A 27,810-nucleotide genomic window follows, 5' to 3' on the forward strand; every position below is an offset into this window, starting at 1 on the left:
CTCGATGTACTTCAGCAAAGTAGATGTGAGTGCATCTTTGCAATAGTCGTTGAGGCAGACAATGAGGAATATTATTTGAAAAGCCACAGGCAATCACAAAGAATGTTCTTGCTGGTTTGTTACATGACGTGGAACTCTGTCACTCTGAGTAAGGTTAATCTCAGGATCAATGACAAAAGCATTTGCACCACTCAAGTCATGGGAAACATTACTGGAATCAACATGTCATTGCAAATGAAATAGCTGATAATTAAAATGTGACAGAAAATTTAACAAACTTTGGCAGGCAAATGTCAACAATTTAGTTTGTGTTTAAAATCTCTCAACTACTGTCATGTATCTGTTGAGATCGTTTGAAGAAATAACAAACAGGATATAAAGGAGAATCAGTGAATATTGTTTAGTTGAATTTTCAGAAGTCCTTTGACAAGGTGCCACTCATGAGGCTTCTTAACAAGATAAGAGCCCATGGTATTTCAGGAAAGATACTAGCATGGAAAGAGGATTAGCTGATTGGCAGGAGAATAAGAGTGGGAATAAATGGGGCCTATTCTGCTTGGCTTCTTTCTCTCTCTCTCTCTCTCTCTCTCTCTCTCTCTCTCTCTATCGCTCAGGGATATACATTGCTATCTCTGAGGGATATATATATATATATATATCTCAGCAAAAACTTACTCCCAGCACAAATTGCTTTAACAGATCCAGTAACAACTATTTCCATATTGGAATTTCTAAAGGTTGCCTTGCATTTATTGTGGACTGCACATAGGCAGATATATTAGAGATTATGAAACACGCACTACATGACAGTAGGTGAGAGATTTTAAACACAAACTAAATTGTTGACATTTGCCTGCCAAAGTTTGTTAAATTTTCTGTCACATTTTAATTATCAGCTATTTCATTTGCAATGACATGTTGATTCCAGTAATGTTTCCCATGACTTGAGTGGTGCAAATGCTTTTGTCATTGATCCTGAGATTAACCTTACTCAGAGTGGCAGAGTTCCATGTCATGTAACAAACCAGCAAGAATGTTCTTTGTGATTGCCTGTGGCTTTTCAAATAATATGCCTCACTGTCCCATTTGTTGTTTATAGAAGTGAGAAACAACACACTGGAAAGGGAAAGAGAAATCCTGTGCAGAAGATCCACAGCCTGTTGTAAATTGTCCAAGAGAATTGCAGCAGAAAGCGATTCTGTGGGGAGGAAATGGTTTATTAATCTCACGAGTTTAGCAAAAGCTGGAATAGATGCATGTTCAACATAGAATGGGCATCGCCTGACTGGCCATCCAAGAAGAAACAGAAAATATCGTCTCAATCACAAGTGGGTCAATGTTTTAGGCTATTGAGACCATTTGGTCTTTATCAGATTGTGTGACCAGCTCCAGACATTGTAACATTTTAATCAAAAATCACCCATACAAACTGTGTGTGCAGCTGTGCAAAACCTGGAGACAATAAATCAGTCATCTTAAAGAAAGTGAAAAGTATTTTAGCTTTGAAATGGAGAAGGTGTTGGAAAAAGTAGAGTATTAGTAATCACTGGGACAAGTGTGGATTGTTTAGAAACATCCAGTGTGGCTTTGTTAAAGGCTAATGGTGTTTAATTAATGTGACACAGTTTTTGATGAGGTCAGATAATCACCTCATCAAAAGCTCACATATTTGATAATGTGCTACATTTGCAAATAGGAGTAATTTAGGTGCACATCTTGATTGGCATGAATGACATGAGCCTATTTCCATGCTATATTACTCTAAACTCAATTACAGGATTTTTCATTAAGGTTAATATAATAAAAAAGATAGTAAATATAAAATAAAAACTGTAAATTAGAGTAAGTATATATAAAAAATAATTAAATTAGTAGCGCAAAATGTGAGGGAAAAAGTAGATCATATTTTCAAAATATACAGATAGTGTAAAATTTGGATGCATTGTGAATCATGAAATAGACAATAATAGACATCAAGAACTGGATGGAGGAATGGGCGATGGATGCTCAGAAGTGTGAAGTGTTGTATTTTATGTGGAAAAGCAGATATAAACCAGATGGAGCATATGAAAGTGAGAATAGTATGGAAATTGGTAACAAGCATCAAGAGACTTTCTACTGAAGATGGAATTTACTTCAGACAAGTGTGAGGATTTGCACTTAGGCAGGACCAGTCTTACACAGTGACTGGTGGAGCAATGGGGGGTGTGGTAGAACAAAAGGGATCTGCAAATACAGATTCGTAATTCGTTTAAAGTGCTGTCGCGGACAGAAAGGCCCATAAAGAAAGCTTTTGCACATTGGCCTTCAAAAATCAATGTATTCAGTACAAGAGATGAGCTGTTATGTTGAAATTGCATAAGACATTGGTGAGGCCTAATTTTGAGCATTGTGTACAGTTTTCATCACCTGCCTACAGGAAATATGTAAACAAGGCTGAAGGAGTGCAGAGAAAATTCACAAGGATGTTGCTGTACCTGGAGGACCTGAGTTATGAGGGAAGATTGAATAGGTTAGGACTTTATTCCCTAGAATGTAGAAGATCAAGAGGAGATTTGATAGAGGTATACAACATTATGAAGGGTATAGATAGGGTTAATTCAAGTAGGCTTTTTCGACTGAGGTTGGGTGGGACATGGGTTAAAGGTGAAAGGTGAAAAGTCTAAGAAGAACGTCTTCACCCAGAGGGCCATGAGAGTGTGGAATGAGCTGACAGAACAAGTGGTGCATGCAAGCTCAATTTCAACATTTAAGAGATCTTAGATGTTCCTGGTCAGGGGAATAAGAGTCTGACAAGGTCATTGTGGCCAAGCACCACAAAGAGCTTATCATGCAACACAGTCCCTCATTTAGTTCTACGTGAGTCATTGATTGAGAAAAATGAATGAGTTTACTGACATGAAAGTAAATTAACTTTTCTTCTGTTACAGGCACCAGCACAACATCTCCTTCGACCACAACTGAGTCCTTGTCTACAGACCGTGGAAGTGACACGACACCATCTACTTACCCGGGTCAGTCTGCATCTTCCATGCGTTACAATTTATCCTCTAAACAATGGCATCAATATTTTTTCATTTGTGTATACTGCACAATTTAACTATAATCTTCAAAGTGGACGAGAAAGCCTTGAAATTGCTTACAATTTAAATGTTCATGTGTAGAACATTAACAATTATGGTGGCTTTAACTTAGATAAAGTATTGTATAGCCAGGTCTCTGTAGATCCCATGGTCCTCAATCTTCTGAAGCACCTTGCCATTCACTTTACTGAAGTTGAAGTAAACAGCATCCATTCTCTTTAATTAACCTAACACCTCCTCAAAACACACAAATAGGTAAAATATTTCCTTCACTTTCTAGAGAAGGGGCTAGACTCGACCTCTTCTTAGGAAATGAGGTGGGAAAGTGGATGATTTGTTCAGTGGTGGGGGGATCAGTTTGGGATCAGTGACCATAATTATATTAGCTTTTGATATGATTCAATATAGTGTCATAAACTGGGGTGAGGCTTATTCTGATGGTGTCAGACAGGAATTCTTAAAAGTTAAGACGTACAAAAAAACTGGATGAACTCAGCAGGTCGGGCAGCATCCGTTGAAAGAAGCAGTCAACGTTTCGGGTTGAGACCCTTCGTCAGGACACTTAAAAGTTCTTAACATTCTTAAAAGTTGATTGGCAGAGTCTGCTTGCAGGTCAGGGGACATCTGGCAAATGGGAGGCACTTAACTGTGTGACAGGAAAACTTCAGCACCAGCATGTTCCTGTTAGAGTGATGTACAAGGCTGGTAAAATTAGAGATCCTGGTGATAAAGGATATGGAGGATCTGGTCCAGAAAAAGAAGGAGGCAAGTGATAGGTATAGGCAGCTTGTTTCAAGCAATTATTATGGAGGAGTATATTGTATTTAGGAGCACACTTGGGAATGAAATTAGAAGGGGACTACGAGATATCTCTGTCTGATAAAATAAAGGAGATTATCAAAGATTCCATAAGTACACTAAGAACAAAAAAGCAATTGGAGGAAGAATCATCCTCCCATGGATCACTGTGGTAATCTAAATTTTGAGTGATGGGAAATGGATGAGGTCTTCATTGGAATTGGTATTGGTTTATTTGTTGTCACATGTTGATACAGTGAAATGCTTATTTTGCCTACTGTTCATACAGATCAAATCGTTAGATAATGTGGGGTCACATTCCAGGCCCTGAAGAAATATATATTCTCTGTCAGTATTTATTGTGGAGAATGACATGGAAAGCTAATTGGAGCAAATCCAAGTCGCCTCTCAGGCAGGAGTTGATATGTTTCATCACCAACCTCTCAAAGTGCTTCATCACAGTGGATGTAAGTGCTGCTGGATGATAGTTATTGAGGCAGGTTTCCACATTCTTCTGAGGCAGCAATGTAATTGAAGCCTGCTTGAAGCAGCTGGGTATCTCAGACTGTTCAAGCAAGAGTTTAAAGATATCGGTCAATGCTCCAGCCAGCTGATCAGCACAGGTCATTAGTACTTGGCCAGGTACCCCCTCTGGCTCAGATGCTTTTTGTGGGTTCACCCTCCTTCAGGATGCTCTCATGTCTGCCTCAGAGACAGAAATCACAGGGTCATCGGAGGCTGTGGGAGTTCATGAAGTTTCATCGATCCTTTGACAGCCAAAGCGAGCATAGAAAGAGATGGCTTTCCAGGGATTGTAACTGTACACCTTGTACTTATTAGGTTACCAGACCTGAGTGTAACTTCTGTAACATCCCAGGGCTATCATCTTGGTGTTAGAATTGGGGAAGGAGATGTATCACACACTATAAGTGATCTACAGAGAGGAGTTAGCAGCTGGTATTGTTGCCGTGTGGAGATTCTTGGACTGTTTAATCATAGAAACATAGAAACTTAGAAAACCTACAGCACAATACAGGACCTTTGGCCCACAAAGTTGTGTCTAACATGTCCCTACCTTAAAAATTACTAGGCTTACCTATATCCCTCTATTTTTCTAAGCTCCATGTAACTATCCAAAAATCTCTTAAAAGACCCTATCGTATCCACCTCCATCACTGGTGCCGGCAGCCTATTCCATGTACTCTCCACTGTTGCTTACCCGTGACATCTCCTCTGTACCTGCTCCCCAGCACCTTAATCCCGTGTCCTCTTGTGGCAAGCATTTCAGCCCTGGGAAAAAGCTTCAGACTATCCACACGATCAATGCCTCTCATCATCTTATACACCTCTATCAGGTCACCTCTCATCCTCTGTTGCTCCAAGGAGAAAACGCTCAGTTCACTCAACCGGTTTTCATAAGGCATGCTCCCCAATCCAGGTAACATCCTTGTAAAGTATCTATCTATCTAAATCTCCTCGGCACCTTTTCTATGGCTTCCACATCCTTCCTGTAGTGGGGTAACCAGAAATGAGCATAGTACTCCAAGTGGGGTCTGACCAGGGTCCTATATAGCTGCAACATTACCTCTCAGCTCCTAAATTCAATTCCACGATTAATGAAGGCCAATACACCATATGCCTTCTTAACCACAGAGTAAACCAGCGCAGCTACTTTGAGTGTCCTATGCACTCGGACCCCATGATCCCTCTAATTTTCCACACTGACAGGAGTCTTACAATTAATACTATATTCTGCCATCATATTTGACCTACCAAAATGAACCACTTCACACTTATCTGGGTTAAACCCCATCTGCCACTTCTCAGCCTAGTTTTGCATCTTATCAATGTCCCACTGTAACCTCTGACAGCCCTCCACACTATCCACAACACCTCCAACTTTTATGTCATCAGCAAACTTACTATACCATCCCTCCACTTTCTCATCCAGGTCATTTATAAAAATCACAAAGAGAGGGGTCCCAGAACAGATCCCTGAGGCACTCCACTGGTCACAGACCTCCATGCAGAATATGACCCATCTACAACCACTTTTTGCCTTCTGTGGGCAAGGCAGTTCTGGATCCACAAAACAATGTTCCCTTTGATCCCAAGCCTCTTTACTTTCTCAGTAAACCTTGTATGGGGTAGCTTATCAAATGACTTTCTGAAATCCATATACACTACATCTACTGCTCTTCATTCATCAATGTGTTTAGTCACATCCTCAAAAAATTCAATCAGGCTCGTAAGGCACGACCTGCCATTTGCAAAGCCATGCTGACTATTCCTAATCATATTATACCTCTGCAAATGTTCATAAATCTTGCCTCTTGGGATCTTCTCCATCAATTTACCAATCACTGAAGTAAGACTTACTGGTCTATAAATTCCTTGTCTATCTCTACTCCCTTTCTTGAATATAGGAACAACATCCGCAAACCTCCAATCCTCCAGAAACTCTCCCGTCCCCATTGATGATGCGAAGGTCATCGCCAGAGGCTCAGCAATCTCCTCCCTCACCTCCCACAGTAACCTGGGTTATATTTCATCCAGTCCTGGTGACTTATCCAACTTGATGCTTTCCCAAAGTTCCAGCACATCATCTTCCTTAATACAGTGCCTACATGCTCAAGCTTTTCAGTCTGCTGCAAGTCAGCACTACAATCACTAAGATCCGTTTCCATAGTGAATACTGAAGTAAAGTATTCATTAAGTACCTCTGCTATTTCCTCCGGTTGCATGCACACTTTCCCACTGTCACACTTGATAGATCCTATTCTTTCATGTCTTATCCTCTTCCTCTTCACATACTCGTAGAATGTCTTGGGGTTTTCCTTAATCTTGCCTGCCAAGGCCTTTTCATGGCCCCTTCTGGCTCTCCTAATTTCCTTTTTAAGCTTCTTCCAGTTAACCTTATAATCTTCTAGATCTCTAACATTTCCTACCTCTCTGAACCTTTTGTAAGCTTTTCTTTTCTTCATGACTAGATTTATTACAGCCTTTGAACACCACAAAGTACAAAGATGATCTGAAAATGAACTTGAATCTTCTAGTTTTGGATGCTACAATATAAAATGTACAATGTAATAGTAATGCTAGTAGTATCCATGAGTTACCATGACAACATCAATGGCTCATTAATAACAGGATACATCTTTACAAGGACTTGACTCCTTGTGAAGATATTAGGTGAAAATATTAGGTGATTCCAAATAGCATTTGCTAAAGGTTCCAGAGCAATATCAAATAGTAATGGACTAAGAGGACAACCTTGCCTGGTGCCCTGAAGTAAACGAAAAAAGGGAGATCTTTGATTATTAGTACTAACTGAAGCTACTGGAGTATGATATATCAATTTAATCCAAGATATAAAAGTCGAACTGAAATTAAAATTCACGAGCACAGTAAATAAATATGGCCATTCAACTCTGTCAAATGCTTTCTCAGCATCTAATGGAATTACACATTCTGGAATCCTACGTGAAGGAGAGTAAACAATATTCATTAATCTCCTAATATTAAAAGAAGAGTAACAGCTTTTAATAAATCTAGTTTAATCCACAGATATAAATCAATGTAACACCCTCTCTAACCAAGCTGCCAATACCTTAGTAAAAATCTTAGAATCTACATTCAACAAAGATATTGGTCTATATGATGCACAATCAGTAGGATCTTTATTCTTTTTTAAAATTAAAGAAATGGAAGCCCTATAAAATGATTGTGCCAATTTACCTAATCTAATTGCTTCTTTAAAAACTCTACCTAACCAAGGAGAGAGAATAGAAGAAAAACACTTAAAGAATTCAACTGTATAACCATCTGGACCTGGTGCTTTACCAGAATTCATTGAAGAAATAACACTTTTTATTTCATCATCTGTAAAGGGAGTTTCTAGTATTAAACGTTTTCGGGGTGATAGTTTCGGAAAATTCAATTTCCTTAAAAAGTCATACATGAAATTAGGATCATTGGGAAATTCAGAGTTATATAAAGAGGTATAAAACTCTTGAAAAGACTTGTTTATTTCATCATGATTAACTGTCAAATTATCATCTTGTTTCCGAATCTTAATAATTTGGGGTTTAACTGAGGCAGCTTTCAATTGATTAGCTAATAATTTACCCGATTTATCACTATGTTTATAAAACTTACTTCTGGTTTTCATTAATTGATTTTCAATCAAGGAGGTAAGTAATAAATTATGTTCCATTTGAAGCTCGACTCTTTGTTTATAAAGCTCCTTACTAGGAGTGATGGAATATTTCTTATCAATTTCTTTAATCTTATCAACCAATAATAATGTTTCATTCTTAATACATGTCCTCGTACCAACAGAATAGGAAATAATCTGACCACAGATATATGCCTTAAAAGTATCCTGTTGGAGGTTTCGTCCATAAAATTAGTTGAAAAAAAGGAATTGATCTGTTCCTTCATAAACTTAACAAAATCCAAGTCCTGAAGCAATTTGAATTAAATCACTATTGTCTAATACTAGGAGCTGTATCCATTAATTTGGTAGAAAGTTTCCTTGGAGCATGATCAGAAATGGCAATAATGTCATAGTTACAGTCAATCACAGATGGGATGAGACAAGAGTCAATAAAAAAGGTAATCAATTCTAAAGTAAGAATGATAAACATGTGAAAAGAATGAAAACACTTTATCCTTGGGGTGTAGAAATCTCCAAATATCCAAAATTCCAGAATCATTCATGAAGGAGTTGATAAGAGTAGCCGATTTGTTTGGTAAGGCTTGAGTAGATATAAATCGATCCATCGAGGGATTCAAACAGCAATTAAAATCACCACCCATTATCAGCATATATTCATTTAGATCAGGGAAAGCAGTAAATAAATTCTTTAAAAATTCAGGATAATCCACATTTGGAGCGTAAACATTATCCATAACCACATTTTTATTAAAAAGTAACCCAGTAATAAACAAAAATCTGCAATTCAGATCCGAAACAGTATCACGATGAACAAATGTAATTGAGGAATCTATAAAAATTGTAACTGCTCTCACTTTAGCATGCAAATTCAAATGAAACTGTTGTGCCTTCCAAAACCGGGAAAAATGCTGATTATCCTCTTTCCTCACATGAGTTTCTTGTACAAAAGTAATATGAGCATTCAGTCTTTGGAATACATTAAAAGTCTTCTTCCATTTAATCGGATAGTTTAAACCATTTGTATTCCAAGAGAGAAAATTAATAATCTCAGCCATAATTTCGTAGAGTCAACCCGTTGGTATGTAAAGAGTTAACCATAATGCAAACTCATGAACCCGGAAGAGGAACAAAAGCTCAGGGAGAAACTAGAGGTGATGACACTGCAGACATCTTTGTAGTTCTAAGTCAGCCCAAATGAGAAGAATAAAAATAATATAGAAAAATCCCCCACCCTTGACTTGCAAAGACCCAAAAGTATGCCTAAAGAAGGCCAGAAAGAGAAATAACACTAAATCTAGCCCTGATTCTCCAGAAGGCAACGCCAAAAATGTATGTTAAAAAACCACCACCCAAAATCCAAAAAAACTTAAGAATTATACTATGCCAATCTTCATAAAGTGGTTTCTAAAAAAGGGAAAAAGAGTAAACATCAGCATATTATTAATCGGAAAAAAACATAAACAATTGAAAATAACACTTCAAAAAACAAAAAAGGCATTATGGGGAGAAGAAGGCAAAAAAAAAAGAAATGGTGAAGTAAAAGAACAAGAGAAAATATGAGATAAGAAAAATGAACCACCATCTTGATTACACGAAACAAAAAGAGAAATCCACCATCAAATCATTAATCAAGATGTCAAAAATCAAATAATTTTAAAAATTAGCAAAATTAAAAGAAAAAAAATGAGTACATCAACAAAAAAAAACTACAGTTAAAATGTAAAGTGTAACTACACTAGTAACCAATGATGAGCTTAAACTTATAAACATCGAACTCCATAGGAAAATTGTGGACCTTGGGAAAAATTTAATAAATAAATAAATAAATAAAATTGTCAATGGATAAATAAATAAATAAATAGATAAATAAATAAATAAATATTTTTTTTTAAAGGCACGTAAGTACAGAACCAGGACTACAAAACCATAGATTAATTAAAACTGAGTGTCCAAAACAGATGGATAATGTTCATCCAAGAAACTTCGAGCTGCACTCGTAGAGAGGAAGATATGACGTTGTCCTTCCGAAGGGGAAATTCTGAGTCGCGCAGGATATAATAATGCTGGTTTGAGACCCTTTTCATAACATTCCGACATCAAAGCTTTAAAAGCCAACCATGCCTTCATTACTTCTGGGCTGTAATCCTCCACAAGACGAAATTGATCATTTTGAAATTTAATCATACCTTGCCGACGAGCAACGCGAATAAGATGTTCTTTAACGTGCACATAATGAAACTGGACAATCACTGCTCAGGGTTTCGGCCCGGGAACCGGTATTCGAGGAAAGGAGCGATGGGCGCGGTCGAGTAATGGGGGGTCGTTTGGGAATTCAGAGGTAAATGCATCCTTTAAAATTTGAGAAAAGAATTTTAAAGGGTCCCCTTTCTCGACATCTCTTTGGAGACCGATTATATGTAGATTCTGTCTTCTAGGTCGATGATCTAGGATTTAAAACTCTCCAACTGTTTAACTGTCGAAGACAGAGTTTGTCCAAGCAATCAATTTTCTGATCTCTCTTCTGAGCTTCGTCCTGTAGTTCTGTGATTTTGGATTATTGTTGTTTAACTTCGTGACCAAAGAATCCTGGAGTGCCTTAAAATCTATTTTAATATTTTGACGTAGTTCAATAGATTGTGTGTTTAAAAGTTCCAACACTGTATCATAAATTAATTCAGTATGCTTAGGTTCACCTCTTTTCTTCTTAACGTTACCGTTGGTATCTTCCCCGTCTTTTGAATCTGGCCCTTTAGATCTTGTACTCATTGTACTCACTTCTGTGCTCATTTCTTCAAAAATTCACAATTATAACTCAAAAAAAATTCAAAAATAAATATCTTCTAGTGTAGATAAAAATAGATTAAATAAAGGTGATCATGGATTAAAAAAAAACAGTAATGGAGCGAAGCCAAATCAAATCTCACTCCATGAGCACCTAGTGGAGAATCTCTCACCATGACAACATCAATGGCTCATTAATGACAGAATGCATCTTCACAAGGACTTGACTCTGAACCTGACCTTGGAACATTCTCATTACTTATTTCAATCTCTTCTTGAGGAAAAGAACTGAACTCAAATGTAGAGGATGTAACAGACTCCTTGACTTACTGGTAATTTCTGAGCAAATTAGTGGAATGCAGAAGCCCAAGGAAAATTGATTGCCTGGGAATTGTGTTTCGGGAGGTAGGAAAGAGGCTGAAGAGCAAGACTGCCAAGGCAATAACTTCCGGATTAATCCCTGTTTCACTTGCGAGTTAGAGCAGGAATAGGATGATAGTACAAATGAATGAATAACTATAGAATTAGTGCAGGGGCAGGGTTTCAGGTTCTTGGATCATCTGAACCTCTTCTGGGCCAGGGGTGACCTGAACAGAAGGGACTGGATGCACCTGAACTGGAGAAGAACCAATTTCTTGGCTAGGAGGGTCACTAGTGCTACTCAGGATGGTTTAAATTAGTTTAGCCTTGGAATGGAACCGGAACTCCAGGTCAGAAAGTGGAGGGATACAGAGGAAGGTAGATGTCAGGGCCAGTAAAAACAGGCAGGAGAAAAGTAATAAGTAGATACGACAGATAGTTTGTAGTGTGTGTATTTTAATGTTTGGAGTATTATGGATAAAGATAATGAACTGGAGCTTGGATCAGTACAGGAATTATGATGTTCTGGCCATTGCAGAGACTTTGTTGAGAGAGGGATAGGAATATGTGGTTAATTTATTTGTTTCAGCACTACATAGTGGGTTGAAGGGCCTTGTTTTAAGAATCACCCCTTGCAACAATGATCAGAAAGGTACAGAGAGAATCTCTATTTACCTACAAGTAACCTTTATTGTCTCAACTAAAAAGCATGTGGGTTCGCTAACTAACTACTTGTGAGCACACCCACAAGAATTCCCAGAACCTCCATGAACAGTCAATGAAGGGAAAAGGTACTACCAGGGAAAGGAGTCTACGCTGGCCAGGCATTCTCATGATCCTGATCTCCACATGTCCGTGGGGTCCTCCTCATCTGTGATGGTTGCTGGAGAGTTATCGCTGTAACGTATTTGGAGCTCCAGACTTTTATAGTGTACCTCATCAGTTGAACTGGTGGATCTCCAACCCATTGGCTCAAGGTCACCTGGCCCACCTGATTCTAGTCCAGGGCTATAACCAACATTGTTTCATATTTCTGTCCACCCCAGCCTTATGTATTTGTGTCTTTCAACTCTGATTGGTCCAAACCAGTTAAACTAGGCGACCCAAACACCAAACCTAATGAGGTTACAAATCACTTCTCTAGTAAATCTACCACTTTACAATAGCTGCTTATCTGAGAAAGGTCTCAGGGTTAGCAGGTCATTAGCTGAAGCTCCTTATGTCCACATTTATTTGTTCTGATTAGATAATCCCAGAGCAAGAATCAGTTCTGAGTTCACAAAATGGGGGAGGAAACAATGACAATTGGTTTGTCTACTTCCCCTGTCCTTGATTCATCCAAATCCACTAATCTGTAGACTGTAGTTCCTTTTGGCAGTAGTAGGCATAAAGGTTTAGTTTAGTTGGCCATTTTATTACTGATTTATTTGTTTTGTGACTACATTATGAGTTGAAGAGCTTGTTTATGTACAATGTCCGGTGTATGTTACTAAAAAGGGCTTCTTTGGTTTGTTACGAGTAGGAAGGCTTCTTTGTCTGTTAAATGTTTCTCTCGCAGTTGTTTCGCTTTAGAATGGCTGATATGGTAATTGTATTCATTTGTTAATCAATGGGGAATGTTATTGTGTTTTGTGAGGCTGGGAATTTGGGGGAGGGGTTGCGCGGGCTTGGGGTGTGAGGAGGGTCGGGAGGAGAGACGGACGAGGAAGGTGGACGGGCGCTGGACGGCTCGTAGGACCACCGGGATGGGCGCTGGATGGTTCATAAGACCACCGGGGTGGTCCCAGGTGCGACGACGTGGCTGTCGGATGATTCGTTGATTGAGCTCCTACGATGTGCACTACACTGACTGAACTTTGATAAGTTGGTGCATTTTGTTTTTTTCTTTCCTTGTATATATATATTGTATTGCCTAATACTTCTTTAGTTAAGGTTAGTAAACTCTATAAAGTGTATTTCATAATGGTATTTGGTGTGAAGTTGATACGGTGGGCGGCGCGAGGCATAAACTCGATTCTCACAGCACCTGCGTGTACGGGAGGTGGGTTGGTGTGTGGCTGGATCTCCTTTTCCCCTAGACATATACCAGCCTTTTGGGGAAGTGTTACATTTATGTGCTGTAATGTTCTATGTTCTGAAAACTGAGACTGTTTTGGCAAATTATCTCAATATCTAACCATATAACCATATAACAATCACAGCACAGAAACAGGCCATTCCGGCCCTCCTAGTCCGTGCCGAACTCTTAATCTCACCTAGTCCCACCTACCCGCACTCAGCCCATAACCCTCCACTCCTTTCCTGTCCATATACCTATCCAATTTTACCTTAAATGACACAACTGAACTGGCCCCTACTACTTCTACAGGAAGCTCATTCCACACAGCTATCACTCTCTGAGTAAAGAAATACCCCCTCATGTTTCCCTTAAACTTTTGCCCCCTAACTCTCAAATCATGTCCTCTCGTTTGAATCTCCCCTACTCTCAATGGAAACAGCCTATTCACGTCAACTCTATCTATCCCTCTCAACATTTTAAATACCTCGATCAAATCCCCCCTCAACCTTCTACGCTCCAATGAATAGAGACCTAACTTGTTCAACCTTTCTCTGTAACTTAAGTGCTGAAACCCAGGTAACATCCTAGTAAATCATCTCTGCACTCTCTCTAATTTATTGATATCTTTCCTATAATTCGGTGACCAGAACTGTACACAATATTCCAAATTTGGCCTTACCAATGCCTTGTACAATTTTAACTTTACATCCCAACTTCTGTACTCAATGCTCTGATTTATAAAGGCCAGCGTTCCAAAAGCCTTCTTCACCACCCTATCTACATGAGACTCCACCTTCAGGGAACTATGCACTGTTATTCCTAGATCTCTCTGTTCCACTGCATTCCTCAATGCCCTACCATTTACCCTGTATGTTCTATTTGGATTATTCCTGCCAAAATGTAGAACCTCACACTTCTCAGCATTAAACTCCATCTGCCAACGTTCAGCCCATTCTTCTAACCGGCATAAATCTCCCTGCAAGCTTTGAAAACCCACCTCATTATCCACAACACCTCCTACCTTAGTATCATCAGCATACTTACTAATCCAATTTACCACCCCATCATCCAGATCATTTATGTATATTACAAACAACATTGGGCCCAAAACAGATCCCTGAGGCACCCCGCTAGTCACCGGCCTCCATCCCGATAAACAATTATCCACCACTACTCTCTGACATCTCCCATCTAGCCACTGTTGAATCCATTTTATTACTCCAGCATTAATACCTAACGACTGAACCTTAACTAACCTTCCATGTGGAACTTTGTCAAAGGCCTTGCTGAAGTCCATATAGACTACATCCACTGCCTTACCCTCGTCAACATTCCTCGTAACTACTTCAAAAAATTCAATAAGGTTTGTCAAACATGACCTTCCACGCACAAATCCATGCTGGCTACTCCTAATCAGATCCTGTCTATCCAGATAATTATAAATACTATCTCTAAGAATACTTTCCATTAATTTACCCACCACTGATGTCAAACTGACAGGTCTATAATTGCCAGGCTTACTTCTAGAACCCTTTTTAAACAATGGAACCACATGAGCAATACGCCAATCCTCCGGCACAATCCCCGTTTCTAATGACATCTGAAAGATCTCCGTCAGAGCTCCTGCTATCTCTACACAAACTTCCCTCAAGGTCCTGGGGAATATCCGGTCAGGACCCGGAGATTTATCCACTTTTAAATTTCTTAAAAGCGCCAGTACTTCCACCTCTTTAATTGTCATAGGTTCCATAACTTCCTTACTTGTTTCCCACACCTTACACCATTCAATATCCTTCTCCTTAGTGAATACCAAAGAGAAGAAATCGTTCAAAATCTCTCCCATCTCCCTCGGCTCCACACATAGCTGACCACCCTGATTCTCTAAGGGACCAATTTTATCCCTCACTATCCTCTTGCTTTTAATATAACTGTAGAAGCCTTTCGGATTTACTTCCACCTTATTTGCCAAACTAAACTCGTAACTTCTTTTAGCTTTTCTAATCTCTTTCTTAAGTTTCCTTTTACATTCTTTATATTCCTCGAGCAATTCCTTTACTCCACGCTGCCTATATCTATTGTAGACATCCCTCTTTTTTCGAACCAAGTTTCTAATATCCCTTGAAAACCATGGCGCTTTCAAACCTTTAACCTTTCCTTTCAACCGAACAGGAACATAAAGATTCTGTATCCTCATAATTTCACCCTTAAATGACCTCCATTTCTCTATTACATCCTTCCCATAAAACAACTTGACCCAATCCACTCTCTCTAAATCCCTGCGCATCTCCTCAAAGTTAGCCTTTCTCCAATCAAAAATCTCAACTCTAGGTCCAGTCCTGTCCTTCTCCATAATTATATTGAAGCTAATGCTATTGTGATCACTGGACCCGAAGTGCTCCCCAACACATATATCTGTCAGCTGACCTATCGCATTCCCTAACAGGAGATCCAACACTGCCCCATCTCTAGTCAGTACTTCTATGTATTGTTGCAAAAAACTATCCTGCACACATTTCACAAACTCTAAACCATCCAGCCCTTTTACAGAATGAGCTTCCCAATCTATGTGTGGAAAATTAAAATCTCCCACAATCACCACCTTGTGTTTACTACAAATATCTGCTATCTCCTTACACATTTGCTCTTCCAACTCACGCTCCCCATTAGGTGGCCTATAATACACTCCTATCAGTGTTACTACACCTTTCCCATTCCTCAATTCCACCCAAATAGCCTCCCTAGAGGAGCTCTGTAATCTATCCTTCCAAAGCACCGCCATAAGATTTTCTCGGACAAGCAATGCAACACCTCCTCCTCTGGCCCCTCCTACTCTATCACACCTGAAGCAACTAAATCCAGGAATATTTAGTTGCCAATCACACCCTTCCTGCAACCATGTTTCACTAATAGCTACAACATCATAATTCCAGGTATCAATCCACACTTTAAGCTCATCCACCTTTCTTACAATGCTCCTAGCATTAACATAGATACATTTAAGATACTTTCCACCTCCTCCTCTCTTTTCATCCCTAGCAATGCATTCAAATTTATTATCCTTTCCTTTCTTCTCCCCTACAACTTCGGGCTGAGCGCATCCCTTCTCCATCACCTGCCTTTCCTCCCTCACACACTGTCTACTTACTTGCTCTACTGGTGAACTAACCTCCTCTCTCATAGTTTCCTCAAATTGATTTCCGCCCCCCCATCTTACTAGTTTAAAGTCTGCCCTGTAGCCCTAGCAAACCTCCCCGCTAGGATATTGGTCCCCCCAGGATTCAAGTGTAACCCGTCCTTCTTGAACAGGTCATGCCTGCCCCAGAAGAGGTCCCAATGATCCAGAAACTTGAATCCCTGCCCCCGCTCCAATCCCTCAACCACGCATTCATCCTCCACCTAATTCCATTCCTACTCTGACGCGTGGCACAGGCAGTAAACCCGAGATTACTACCTTTGCGGTCATTCTTCTTAACTGCCTTCCTAACTCTCTATACTCTCGTTTCAGGACCTCTTCCCCTTTCCTACCTATGTCATTGGTACCTACATGTACCACAACCTCTGGCTCCTCACCCTCCCACTTCAGGATATCTTGGATGCGATCAGAAACGTCCCGGACCCTGGCACCAGGGAGGCAAACTACCATCCGGGACTCCCGATCATCTGCACAGAACTGCCTGTCTGAACCCCTGACTATCGAGTCCCCTATTACTATGGTCCTCTTTCTTCTATCCCTACCCTTCTGAGCTACAGGGCCGTCCTCTGTGCCGGAGGCCCGGCCACTGTCACTTCCTCCAGGTAGGCTGTCCCCCCCAACAGTACTCAAACATGAGTACTTATTGTCAAGGGGTACAGCCACTGGGGTACTCTCTAGTACCTGCCCCTTCCCCTTCCTGACCGTGACCCACCTATCTGCCTCCCGTGGCCCCGGAGTGACCACCTGCCTGTAACTCCTCTCTATCACCTCCTCACTCTCCCTGACCAGGTGAAGGTCATCGAGCTGCAGCTCCAGTTCCCTAACTCGGTCCCTCAGGAGCTGCAGTTCGGCGCACCTGGCGCAGATGTGGATGTCCGGGAGGCTCGGAGACTCCAGGATCTCCCACATCCGACACCGAGAACAACAAGCTGCCCTCACACTCATACTTCCCGAATAACTGAAAATAACAAGAACTAAAAGATAAGTCTACTGTGCCCTCTTCCGCCTAAGCCCTCTGAGCCCAAGCCCTACACTCTGCTCCCGGCTCACTCCGCTGCCCGCAAACGAAGCTGCCCGCTGCTTAAGGCTGCGTTCTTTTTATATCTTCCCTCCTTCCCAGGCCTCCTTCACGTGCCTGCGCAGTCCCGCCTCTCAGAACTCCGATCTGAGAAGCAATTTGAAAATGGCCACCGCCGCACTTCTTCTCAAAGCCTCGCTGTCCTCTTCCAAAAGAGGAACTTTTGGATAAACTGTTTTTACATTCAATACCATCTTGTTCTGTTTCCTGCACATTTCGTTCTTAAAACTGTCATTACAGGTCTTACAACCTCTACGTCGACATCTCTGAGAGATTCCAGTTCAACTCCACATTTACCTGTGAGTAATTCCTTTTTTGTCCAGAAGATAAGTGTAATTATTCATAAAATTTCACTGAGATGACAAGGTTATCTCCTTCTGCTCAGCTTATTCCAGAGTTGTATTGTACATGCATACTTTGACAATAAAATAACCTTTGGAATGCCAGAACTTTGAAAGTTCTTCTTTTTCATAGAAAAAGTTAAATAATTGAAGAGATTGTTCTGAGGTGGAAGCAGAACTCTGTTTGGGTCATGGTGAAGGGAGGGGAGACCATAAGACCATAACAAGAGGAGGAAGACAGGAGCAGAATTGGCAGAATTTGACCCTTCAAGTCTGTAGCCTCTTGCACTCTTACTAATCAAGAATATATCAACCTCCACTTTAAATATATACCATGGCTTAGCCTCCAGCCATCTCTGACGATGAATTCCAGATTCACCACCCTACAGATAAAAATATTCCTATTAATCTCTATTCTAAAGGGATGTCTTCTTTATTCTGAGGTTGTGCCTTCTGCTCCTCAACTCTCGCACTATTGGAAACATCCCCTCCATTTACACTCTATTCAGGCCTTTCACTATTCAGTGGGTTTTAATGAAATCTCAACTTATTCTTCTAAACTTGCAGCATGTACAGACCCAGAGCCATCATATGTTCCTCATACATCAAGCCTTTCATTCCTGGATCATTCTCATAAACCTCCTCTGGACTCTCTATAATGCCAACACATAATTCCTTAGATATGAGGCCCAAAAGTGCCCACAAGATTCCAAATATGTTGACAAACACCTTATCAAGCTCAGCATTACATCCTTGCTTTATATTCCAGTTCACTCGAATTAATTGCTAACATTGCATTTCTTTCCTCATCACTGACTCAAACTGGAAGTTAAAATTTGTGAATCCTACATTAGGACTCCCACGTCTCTTTGCACCCAACACTTCCAGTCAAGACGGTGCAAGCAAACGATTCCTCAGGCAACATCTTCCAGGTAGACAATCTCTTCAATTATTTAACTTTTTCTACAAAAAAGTAGAACTTTCTAAGTTCTGGCATTCCAAAGGTTATTTTATTGTCAAAGTATGCATGTGCAACACAACTCTGATATTCGTCTTCTCTAGATAGCCATGAAATACAGAAAAACCATGGGTGTTGTTTTTGTTGTTTTGGATGTCGTATTCCAGGTGAGCAATCTGTTAGTTATTTCTTCTGTGAGGGAGGGGCTGAGGGGTTTGGGGTCTGAGAGCTTTGTTCCTTTTTCCATTCAATGCAGTGAGGGGGGTTTGTTGTCTTTCCTTTCAATGACACCCGTAGTTTTTCTGCATTTCTTGGCTATCTGGAAAAGACCCATATTGGAGTTGCATCGTACATTAATACTCTGACAATAAAATGAACCTTTGGAATGCCAGTAGTCAATGGCAGCCAACCAGGAAAGACCCTTTATGCCTATGCATTTGTGTGTGTAAACTGTGAGTTTTCATCTGGGCTCAGTGCATGAAGGTGAGGTGAATCTTTTGAACTGAAGTGTTGAGGACTGAGCAATGCAAATGTTTCATTTGTGTGTCAGGGTTTATTGTACAATCAATGATACTAATAGCCACATAATGGATATACCTGTATTAGATTTAACTTGGGAAATAATTCATCTTTCTTACAGCATTTACATTCTTGGAGCATTCTCCATGATATTGTCATGCTCAGCTGGCACTTCTTAGTAGGGACATGTTCAGCACAAGTAGGGACATGTTCAGCACAACTTTGTGGGCCGAAGGGCCTGTATTGTGCTGTAGGATTTCTATGTTTCTATGTTTTCCACTAATTCCTGAGCATCCGTCCAGCAGATCTGCTCTTCTGCAGATAATTTATGTCGATCATCTCTAAAAGGCTTGTGTTGGGTTCCATTACATTTCAGAACATGTTACAGCTCCAGCTGTCTCACATTCTCTTATTTGTCAACATTTCACAGCAGAAATAGAAAATAAAGATCAGTTCTTCCAACCCTACCATCGTGAACAGTTCACTATTGCCTTTTCCTAATGGCTCATTTCCATCCCTTTTTGCAACCCAGTGTGACCACAGCCAAGTTGAGGAGGGTCCTAGCCAGGGTAAATACACACAAATCTGCCGGGTGCTGAGGGATTCTGTGCCCCAGCTAACAGACATCTTAATCGATATCTTTAATATCTCTTTGCAACAGTCCACACTGTCCATGCAGGCTTTAAGGAAGCCATGACAGTATTATTCAGTGCTTGCAGTTCGCTCATTTTAAATTTAAAGCCGAGAAAATAGGTCTTGTTCTCTGTTTCAGGTTTCTGCTGAGCTTGTGAACAACCTGATATCTCTGCTTTGCTGGACCGCTCGTGCCTCAGTTTTCATCTTTTTTCTTTCCATCACTGTGCTGCTTTGCAAGTGGAAACGTAAGTGACAAATTAATATTTAATATTCAAAACATTTTGTAAGATATTTGTGTAAAGTTGTTCTTCGCATTTCACTCAATGTGATGATGATATTTATTTGAAGTAAAATGCTTTATTTGAGCAAAGCAATTACAAAGGTTAGATATGTGACTCTCATGTTTCCCTCTGTGTAGATAAGACCATGTCTCTACTCAACAAAGTACTTTCTGTAACTGGGTAAAACTTGTTAAAAGCTTATTCCCATTTCCTCTGTTCTCTGGTCATAATGTTTAGTTGTTGTACTACACACATTTGTTGCCTCTCTGCCCACATGTGCTCTCACTTTTAGGGAACTATGAACTTGTACCCTAAAGTTTCACTCTTCAGTCACAGTTCCCAGTATCACTTGCAATTTGAGTGAAAAAAATTCATTTTTCTACTTGTTGAGATTTACTTCAATTTGATTATAAATGAACATCTGTCAGTGAGTGAATTGCACATTATATTCTTTCTTCAGATTCATTGATAAGTACGCAAAAAAACCACAATTTTGGTAAAGGTGTTTCGCTTATTATGCAAAAGTGATGTCTTTGCTCATTATTTGACCATGAACTGCAGTCTATGTAGTTCTAGTACAGCATCTAAGGTTCACTCATCAGTGTTCTGCATTTTTGTGTCACTCAGGCACATCCTCCATCTGTCTGAACAGGAACAACACCAAGCCCATCAGAGACTCCATACCCTTGCAGCAATCACTTTGATGTCCACAGGAAGGCTCTCCCATAGTGAAACAAAGATTGACCACGTATGGTGACTGAAATACCCATCCCAAGTGAGTGTGCAGAACCCAGAGTTAGTACTAAACTTTACAGAAAAGTTATCAACTGGAAAGAAAGCCTGAAATTTTTGTTTAGGGAAACAAAATCCTTTCTTCTGGACTCCTGCTATGTCATCAATGTAACAAATCACCACATAACTGAAAAGTTATGATGGTTTTCATCTGATCAAGGCTGACTTCAACAGGCATTTACAAACGTAGACAGAGGAGATGTACCATTGGAATTACAAATAAAACTGAGCATCTCTGTTGAAATTTTGAATTGTTCTTTCTCATGTAAATATTTTATCTATATATATATATATATATATATATATATATATATATATATATATATATATATATATATAGCTGTTTTCTATAAATAAAATTTACCCCCAGAGGTGTGTGTTTCCTGTTCACTGCCTCCTTTCAATACCTAGAGCTTCTGATGGCCCACCAGCACCTAGTGTAGTATTATGTAATTTGATTTTGCTCAATCACATGGGATAAGATAAGCGCTACACAGGTGTTACATTAGGTTCCAAATCTCAGATATCAAATGGAAACCAAATTCTTTTTTAGTTAGAATCAGTGAGATTCATTAGAATAACCTTTATTATTCCATTTTCTCTAATTTGATCTAATGTTATTCCCTATTCAAAGGTTTACTGACTAACATTTGGCTTTTTATTTATCTCTAGTTAGTTAGGAAGCTAATTGAGTTCCTATTTTCAAGTATTATGGTTAACCTCAGTTTCAGTTCGGGTCAGTGTATCTACAAATTCAAATTCAACCCCAAATATATATGGATGCAGCTTAACTCTTTTCACAACAAATTCTCCAACATCACAACTTTTAAACAAATTAAACCTTATCACCAGTCACTTATCAAAGTTCTTGCAAAAATAATTAGTTCTTCTATAAATCAAATCAGATCCTTCAAATGAAAAATAAACTTATACATCCAACCATATTAAATCCTCCACATCGTGAAGCATTCCATTCCCACACTGGATCCTCGATCTTGGTGACTCGTCATCCTGTTTCTTGGTTCATTGGATGAAATGGTGGGTCATCCACTGAAAGTCCATTCACTATACATTACACAAAAAATAACTCGACCAAATCCCTTAGTATGATTGTAATGTTGAATCAGGGACTGAGTGAAACATTTTGTCAATTTGGGCTAACGTTACCAGGATGTGAGGCCTCTGTCAGTCGTGGTCGTCCATGGGTACTGCGCCTCTGGTAGTCACTGGTTTGTCGAGAAGCATTGACCGTGGCTATTGTGGCTACTGAGGAGGAGGATAAAATGGCGGCACGATGCAGAGCGCGTGGCCTCTCTGGAGATTGATATCTGTTACTTGTTAAGTAGGGATCTGTGCACAATCCTGATTTGATGGAGACAGACGTGAGAGCGTGGAGGAACATCTGGAGAAACTTCTGAAATGCCTGCTTCACTGCCATTGTTACTGTGTGGTCCGGAACCTCCGGAGGAGAAGGCCTCCGAGACCTCGGCTTTGCTTGCTTCGGCGGCCAGGACAAGGTTGAAGGCGCTCGGCAGAGGATGGCGATCTGGAGGCTGTATCGGTGGAACTGGTCGGAGGCTGGAAGTTTTCGGACGGAATCAGAGTCTGCTGTGGTTGGGTGGTTCCACGGCATCAGTTGTCGGTGCCTGGAAGTTTATGGCAGGGAGAGTTTCTCCCTTTTTGCTGCCTGATATCGGGACTACTGGAGTCGATCAGGACTTGAGACTTTTTCTTTTAACCGTGCCCATGGTCTGCTTTTATCAAATTATGGTATTGCTTTGCACTGCTGTAACTGTGTTATAATTATGTGGTTCTTTTTGTCAGTGTGAGTCTTTGGTTTGCCCTGTTTTTTTGTGATATCACTCTGGAGGAACATTGTATCATTTCTTGATGCATGCATGCATTTCTAAATGACGATAAACGAGGACCGAGTGTCCTCATAATCTAATCCTGGAACGGTAGGCTCCGCCACAGTTGCTGCATGTGTAGGGCGTCGTGGAATTGTTGTCTGTTGTCCGCTGTCCTCTCCATTTAGCTCTCCACTCCTCAAACTGACTCGGTCACTCTTTCGCCTTGTCTAGGTGTTGCTGAAGAGTACCTCGCTATTTGATGTGGTCATCTGCTGTATTCTCCCAGCGCTCTGTGTTGATTTTTAAGGCTTTCATGTTGCGCTTGCAGAAGTCCTTGAAGCGAAGCTGGGGTCTACCAGCATTCCTCTTGCCTGTTGCTAGTTTTCCATAGAGGATGTCCTTTGGCAGTCTACCATCCTTCATACCACGGATGTGGCTCAGCCAGCGTAGTCTGCATTGTCTTAAAAGCGTGAACATTGTGAGAAGTCCAGTGCAGGAGAGGACCTCAGAGTTTGGGACTTTGTCTCTCCAGGTGATGCCGAGGATGCGGTGAAGGCTGCGCAGGTGAAAACTATTGAGTTTGGAGTGGATGGTCCAAGTCTCGCTACCATACAGGAGGGTGTTGTTAACGCATGCATTGTACAAGGCAGTCTTGGTATTTGTAGCGAGTTTCAGATTCTCCCAGCCCGCGAGGAGAGTTGAGCAAGGATTGATGTTTCTTTGCTGATATGCCTATTGATTTCAGCATTGAGGGAGAGAGTGTCACTAATGGTCGACCCCTTGTATATGAACTCATGGACCACTTCTAGATCGTAATTGTCGATGTTAATGACCGGTGTCTCCATTATGTTCTGGGTAAGAGCATTTGTTTTCTTTTGGCTGATGGTAAGCCCAAAGTCCTTGTATGCATTAGAAAAGTGGTCAATGAGAGTTTGTTGTTGCTGTTTGGTGTGCGAGGTTGTAGCAGTGTCATCGGGAAAGAGCATATCACATATTAAGATCTTTCGCACCTTTGTTCTTGCTCTCAGGCGCGCAGGGTTGAACAGCCACCCATCAGACCTGATGTGCATGTAGATGCCTTCTGTCAACGTCCCAGGCATGAGAAGAAGTTGCTGAATAATGTTGGGACCAACATGCATCCTTGTTTGACTCCATTATGAATTGCAAAGGGTTCTGATGAGCTGCCATCGTACTGAACAGTAGCCCTCATGTCATCATGGAATAGCTTGATGATACTTTGGAGTTTCGGGGGACAGCCGATCTTGAGGAGAATCTGAAAGCGCCAATCGCTGCTGACAAGGTCTAATGCCTTGGTCAAGTTGATGAAAGCGACGTAGAGGGGTTACTGTCGTCCCCTGCACTTCTCCTGGAGTTGACGGAGTGAGAAAATCATGTTGACAGTTGACCTCCTTAAGCGAAAACCACATTGGGACTCAGGGTTGACTCGTTCTGCCAGTGTTTGTAGACATGCCAGAGCTACACGAGCAAATACTCAGGAGGGAGATACCCCTGTAGTTGTTGCAGTCATTCCTATCACCCTTGTTCTTGTACAAATTGACGATTTTGGAGTCATGCATATCCTGTGGTATGGCTCCTTCCTTCCAGCACTGACAGAGGACCTTGTGTAAAGGTTGGAGGAGTGAGCTCTTGCAGTGTTTGATCAGGTCTGGAGGAATCCCATCATTGCCAGGAGCTTTCCCTGGGGCCAGACTGTCAATTGCTTTGCTGAGGTCCTCAATGGTTGGTATGGACTCGAGTTCATCCATGACTGGTAGACAATCGATGGCATCAATGGCTGAGCTAACAACAACATTTTCCCTCGAGTAAAGCTCAGAGTAGTGTTCTACCTAGCCTTCCATCTACTTACTTTTATTGGTGATTATTTCACCGCTGGATGACTTCAGGGGTGCTGTCTTGCTCTGCGATGGGCCAAGGGCCTTCTTGATACCATCATATATCGATCTGATGTTGCCTGTCACAGCTGCTGTCTGAATGTCCTCACTGAGCTGGAGTCAGTACTCATTTTCACTCTGCCTTGCAGTCCATTGCACTTTGCCTCTAGCAGCTCGAAGAGCATGGAGTGTTTGGTCGGAAGGTGAGCACTTGTACTCTGTGAGAGCTGTACGCTTGGCTTCAATGACAGGAGTCATAATGTTGGACTTTGCCTCAAACCAGTCACTGCTCTTTCTTCCAAAGATAGAGAGAGCTGATTCGTGGATGGTATCATGAAGGTATTCCAATGTTCTGTTGCTGTATCTCCTCGTGAGGAGGTAGTCATAGCACCCTGTACTGACTTGGCAAACTGGGCAAGCTTTTCTGACTGTTTCATCTCTGTTGTGTTGATGCGAGGATTTCCAGTTTGTTTGGAGTGGCGGATTTTCTTCCGACATAGTTTGATCCTGCAGCATGATCCGTATCGCAGTCTGCACTGTGGTCTGAGTGGGTGATTAGTACAGAGTTGATGAAAGAACGCCTGGTGATGATCATGTCTAGTTGGTGCCAGTGGACCGTGGATGTTGCCATGAGACCTTGTACTGCAACTTCATCTGAAAGTAGGAGTTAGTTACACACAGGCCGTGATAGGAGCAGAATTCCAGGAGACGTTGTCCATTGTCATTTATTTTGCCAATTCCAAAGTGGCCAATACAAGACGGCCAGGAACCGTTATCGGCTCCTACTCTGGCATTGAAGTCATCAAGGAGTACTAGGTGCTCATTGCTGGGAATGTTCCTGACAACAGCTTCTAATTTGCCGTAGAACATGTCTTTTGCCTCCGAGGTGGAGTTCAAGGTAGGGGCATACACACTGACGAGAGATACTGGGCCATGACTGGTGTGTGGGTGGAGAGTTATAAGTCGTTCTGATCCATTTTCTGGTGGCTCCACCATTTGCAACAAGGAGTTCTTAATGGTAAAACCCACTCCATGATAGCAGGGCCCGTCTTGGTTCTTTCCCTGCCAGAAAAATGTGTAGTCCCTTTCTTTCAGTGTACCTGAATCTGCCAAACATGTTTCTTGTAGGGCAGCTAAACATTGAGCCTTAGTAGCTCATTGTTAATGACCACTGTTTTTCATGCATCTTCGATAGCCTTGAGGTTTTGGTCAAGTCCAGTCATCATTGTGCGGACATTCCAACATCCCAACTTGAGGGGAGCTGTCTTATTCGATTTGTTTTCTTTCTTGTCTGTGCAGTAGTTACAGTCAGCTCTTCATGGAATAATCCATTATCCTCATGCACCCAATGAGGAAGACAGACTGTGGTAGGACAGCACCTTATTGGCTGGGGGCTGCCCAGCTTGAAGGGGGCAGTAGCTGTCCAGTGAAACGCGATGGTCTCTCCCACCATCGGAAGCAACCTCTGGCGCCATGCTCTACACCAATCAAGCATTATGACTTATAACCGGTAACTGCTGCTTCCCATGTTTGTACAGCACTATAAAGCGAAGCTGGAGTGGCCTCTCCAGTGTACAAGCCAGGGCAGAGTTGATATGGAGATCCGTCTGTTGCCCGTGCAGTGGGACACCCCTCTCCATGCTGATGACAGGACCAAAGGAACGACGAAAGTCGATACAGTTTGGTGCCAGCAGCATCGCAGGAGTTGCCGTGCCAGTGCTGGGTACAGCAGTCAGCCACCATTGGGACTCCAACTCTGTATTTTTCCTCGGGGTTTACTCCCAAAGCCTTTCCTGTGAGCAGGTATAGCCGCAAGGCAGTGGAGGTTTGTAATCAGAGTTTCCCTCTCCTAAATGAGCTACCATCCGTGGTTAACGAGCCCCATCTGCCCGGAGCAACTGGTTTTAAGGCGCCAGTGTCCGCCTTTGCCCCTTCTCTTGTCAGTGAGAACAGCTCCGCCGGGCATAAGAACTATGCCACATGTGAAGGCCGGGAGTTGGGCTTGATTGTTACAGGCTGTTTGAGACGCACGCCATGAAAAGCATTTGTGTAGCAGTGGGAGCTCGTCCCCACTACCACCCTCCAGCTATGAGTACCTTAGGATCATGGATACATTGAAATGTAATGAGGGCTGTGGGTGTTGTGTATGTGTGGAAAGGATTCAAGCAGAACCACATGAGGTCTTGTACCCAATATTCACGGGAGTGAATCGAGCAACCACCAGGATAGAGAAGGAATCTGAAAATGTGGAACCGGGAAGCAAGCCTACCAAAGGTACAGGGAATATGGTCTCATTCCCGATCATTTGAAACCATACTGTTATGCAGGATTAAAGTTTGTGTGGTCACCAGTAACATGGGTACAAGGGGCAGGCTGTTTTACTGGGGCCCAAACTCTGGATGCTTGGAGATGCAGTGGTTACGGGTTGAGTCACATTATAGGGGCTGCTGGTCCCTGCAGAAGGTAACTGCTGACCAAGATTGTGATTCCTTATTACCATGGCAGCTATCGGGGCAAATGTGAGTGGGAGCAGCGATCCCCTCAAAATAGACGCTGGGGAAATGTAAACAACTTCTATCAGCATGTTGATTATTGGGATTAGAATGATTAGCATCTGAAACTGAGGGAAACACAGAGCAGGTCAGGCAGCATCAGCGGAAAGACAAGTAGAGTTAACAGTTCGAGTTCTTGGTCTTTCTTCAGCATTTTCTGTTTTATTTCAGATTTCTAGCATTTGCAATATTTTTTCTTCCAGAAAATTGGGATTAGGATGAGCCTTCTCAGAGTGCAAGCTGTTGTCTGCAGATGAAATTTGGAGATTCATTTCAATATTAATTCAAACTTCTCAGAGCAAGGGGAATAGTCACAATGTTTGACAGAAGGTCGCTCACAGAAAGAGTCTCCAATTTATTTGGATATGAGGCATCATGCACAGTTTGTTCAATTATGGATCGAGTCTGTGATTCTGGTCCCTGGACTGGATATTGAAATCTTGTTGGATTTAGCTCA

The 27,810-nt window shown here is 41.3% G+C and overlaps 1 protein-coding gene across 1 annotated transcript in view; it reads left to right on the forward strand.

Annotated features, from left to right (window-relative positions):
• Positions 1 to 21,252, forward strand: part of LOC140739082 (uncharacterized) — a 35,452-nt gene extending 14,200 nt beyond the window's left edge. The window contains exons 4-7 of the mRNA XM_073067027.1: positions 2,931 to 3,014; positions 17,773 to 17,831; positions 20,123 to 20,231; positions 20,895 to 21,252. Of these exons, the coding sequence (XP_072923128.1) occupies positions 2,931 to 3,014; positions 17,773 to 17,831; positions 20,123 to 20,231; positions 20,895 to 20,971 (329 nt within the window). The 3' untranslated portion in view covers positions 20,972 to 21,252. The remainder of the gene's footprint in view (positions 1 to 2,930; positions 3,015 to 17,772; positions 17,832 to 20,122; positions 20,232 to 20,894) is intronic.
• Positions 21,253 to 27,810: the final 6,558 nt, after the last annotated feature.

This window comes from Hemitrygon akajei, chromosome 15 (genome assembly GCF_048418815.1).
Source record: "Hemitrygon akajei chromosome 15, sHemAka1.3, whole genome shotgun sequence".
NCBI lineage: Eukaryota > Metazoa > Chordata > Chondrichthyes > Myliobatiformes > Dasyatidae > Hemitrygon > Hemitrygon akajei.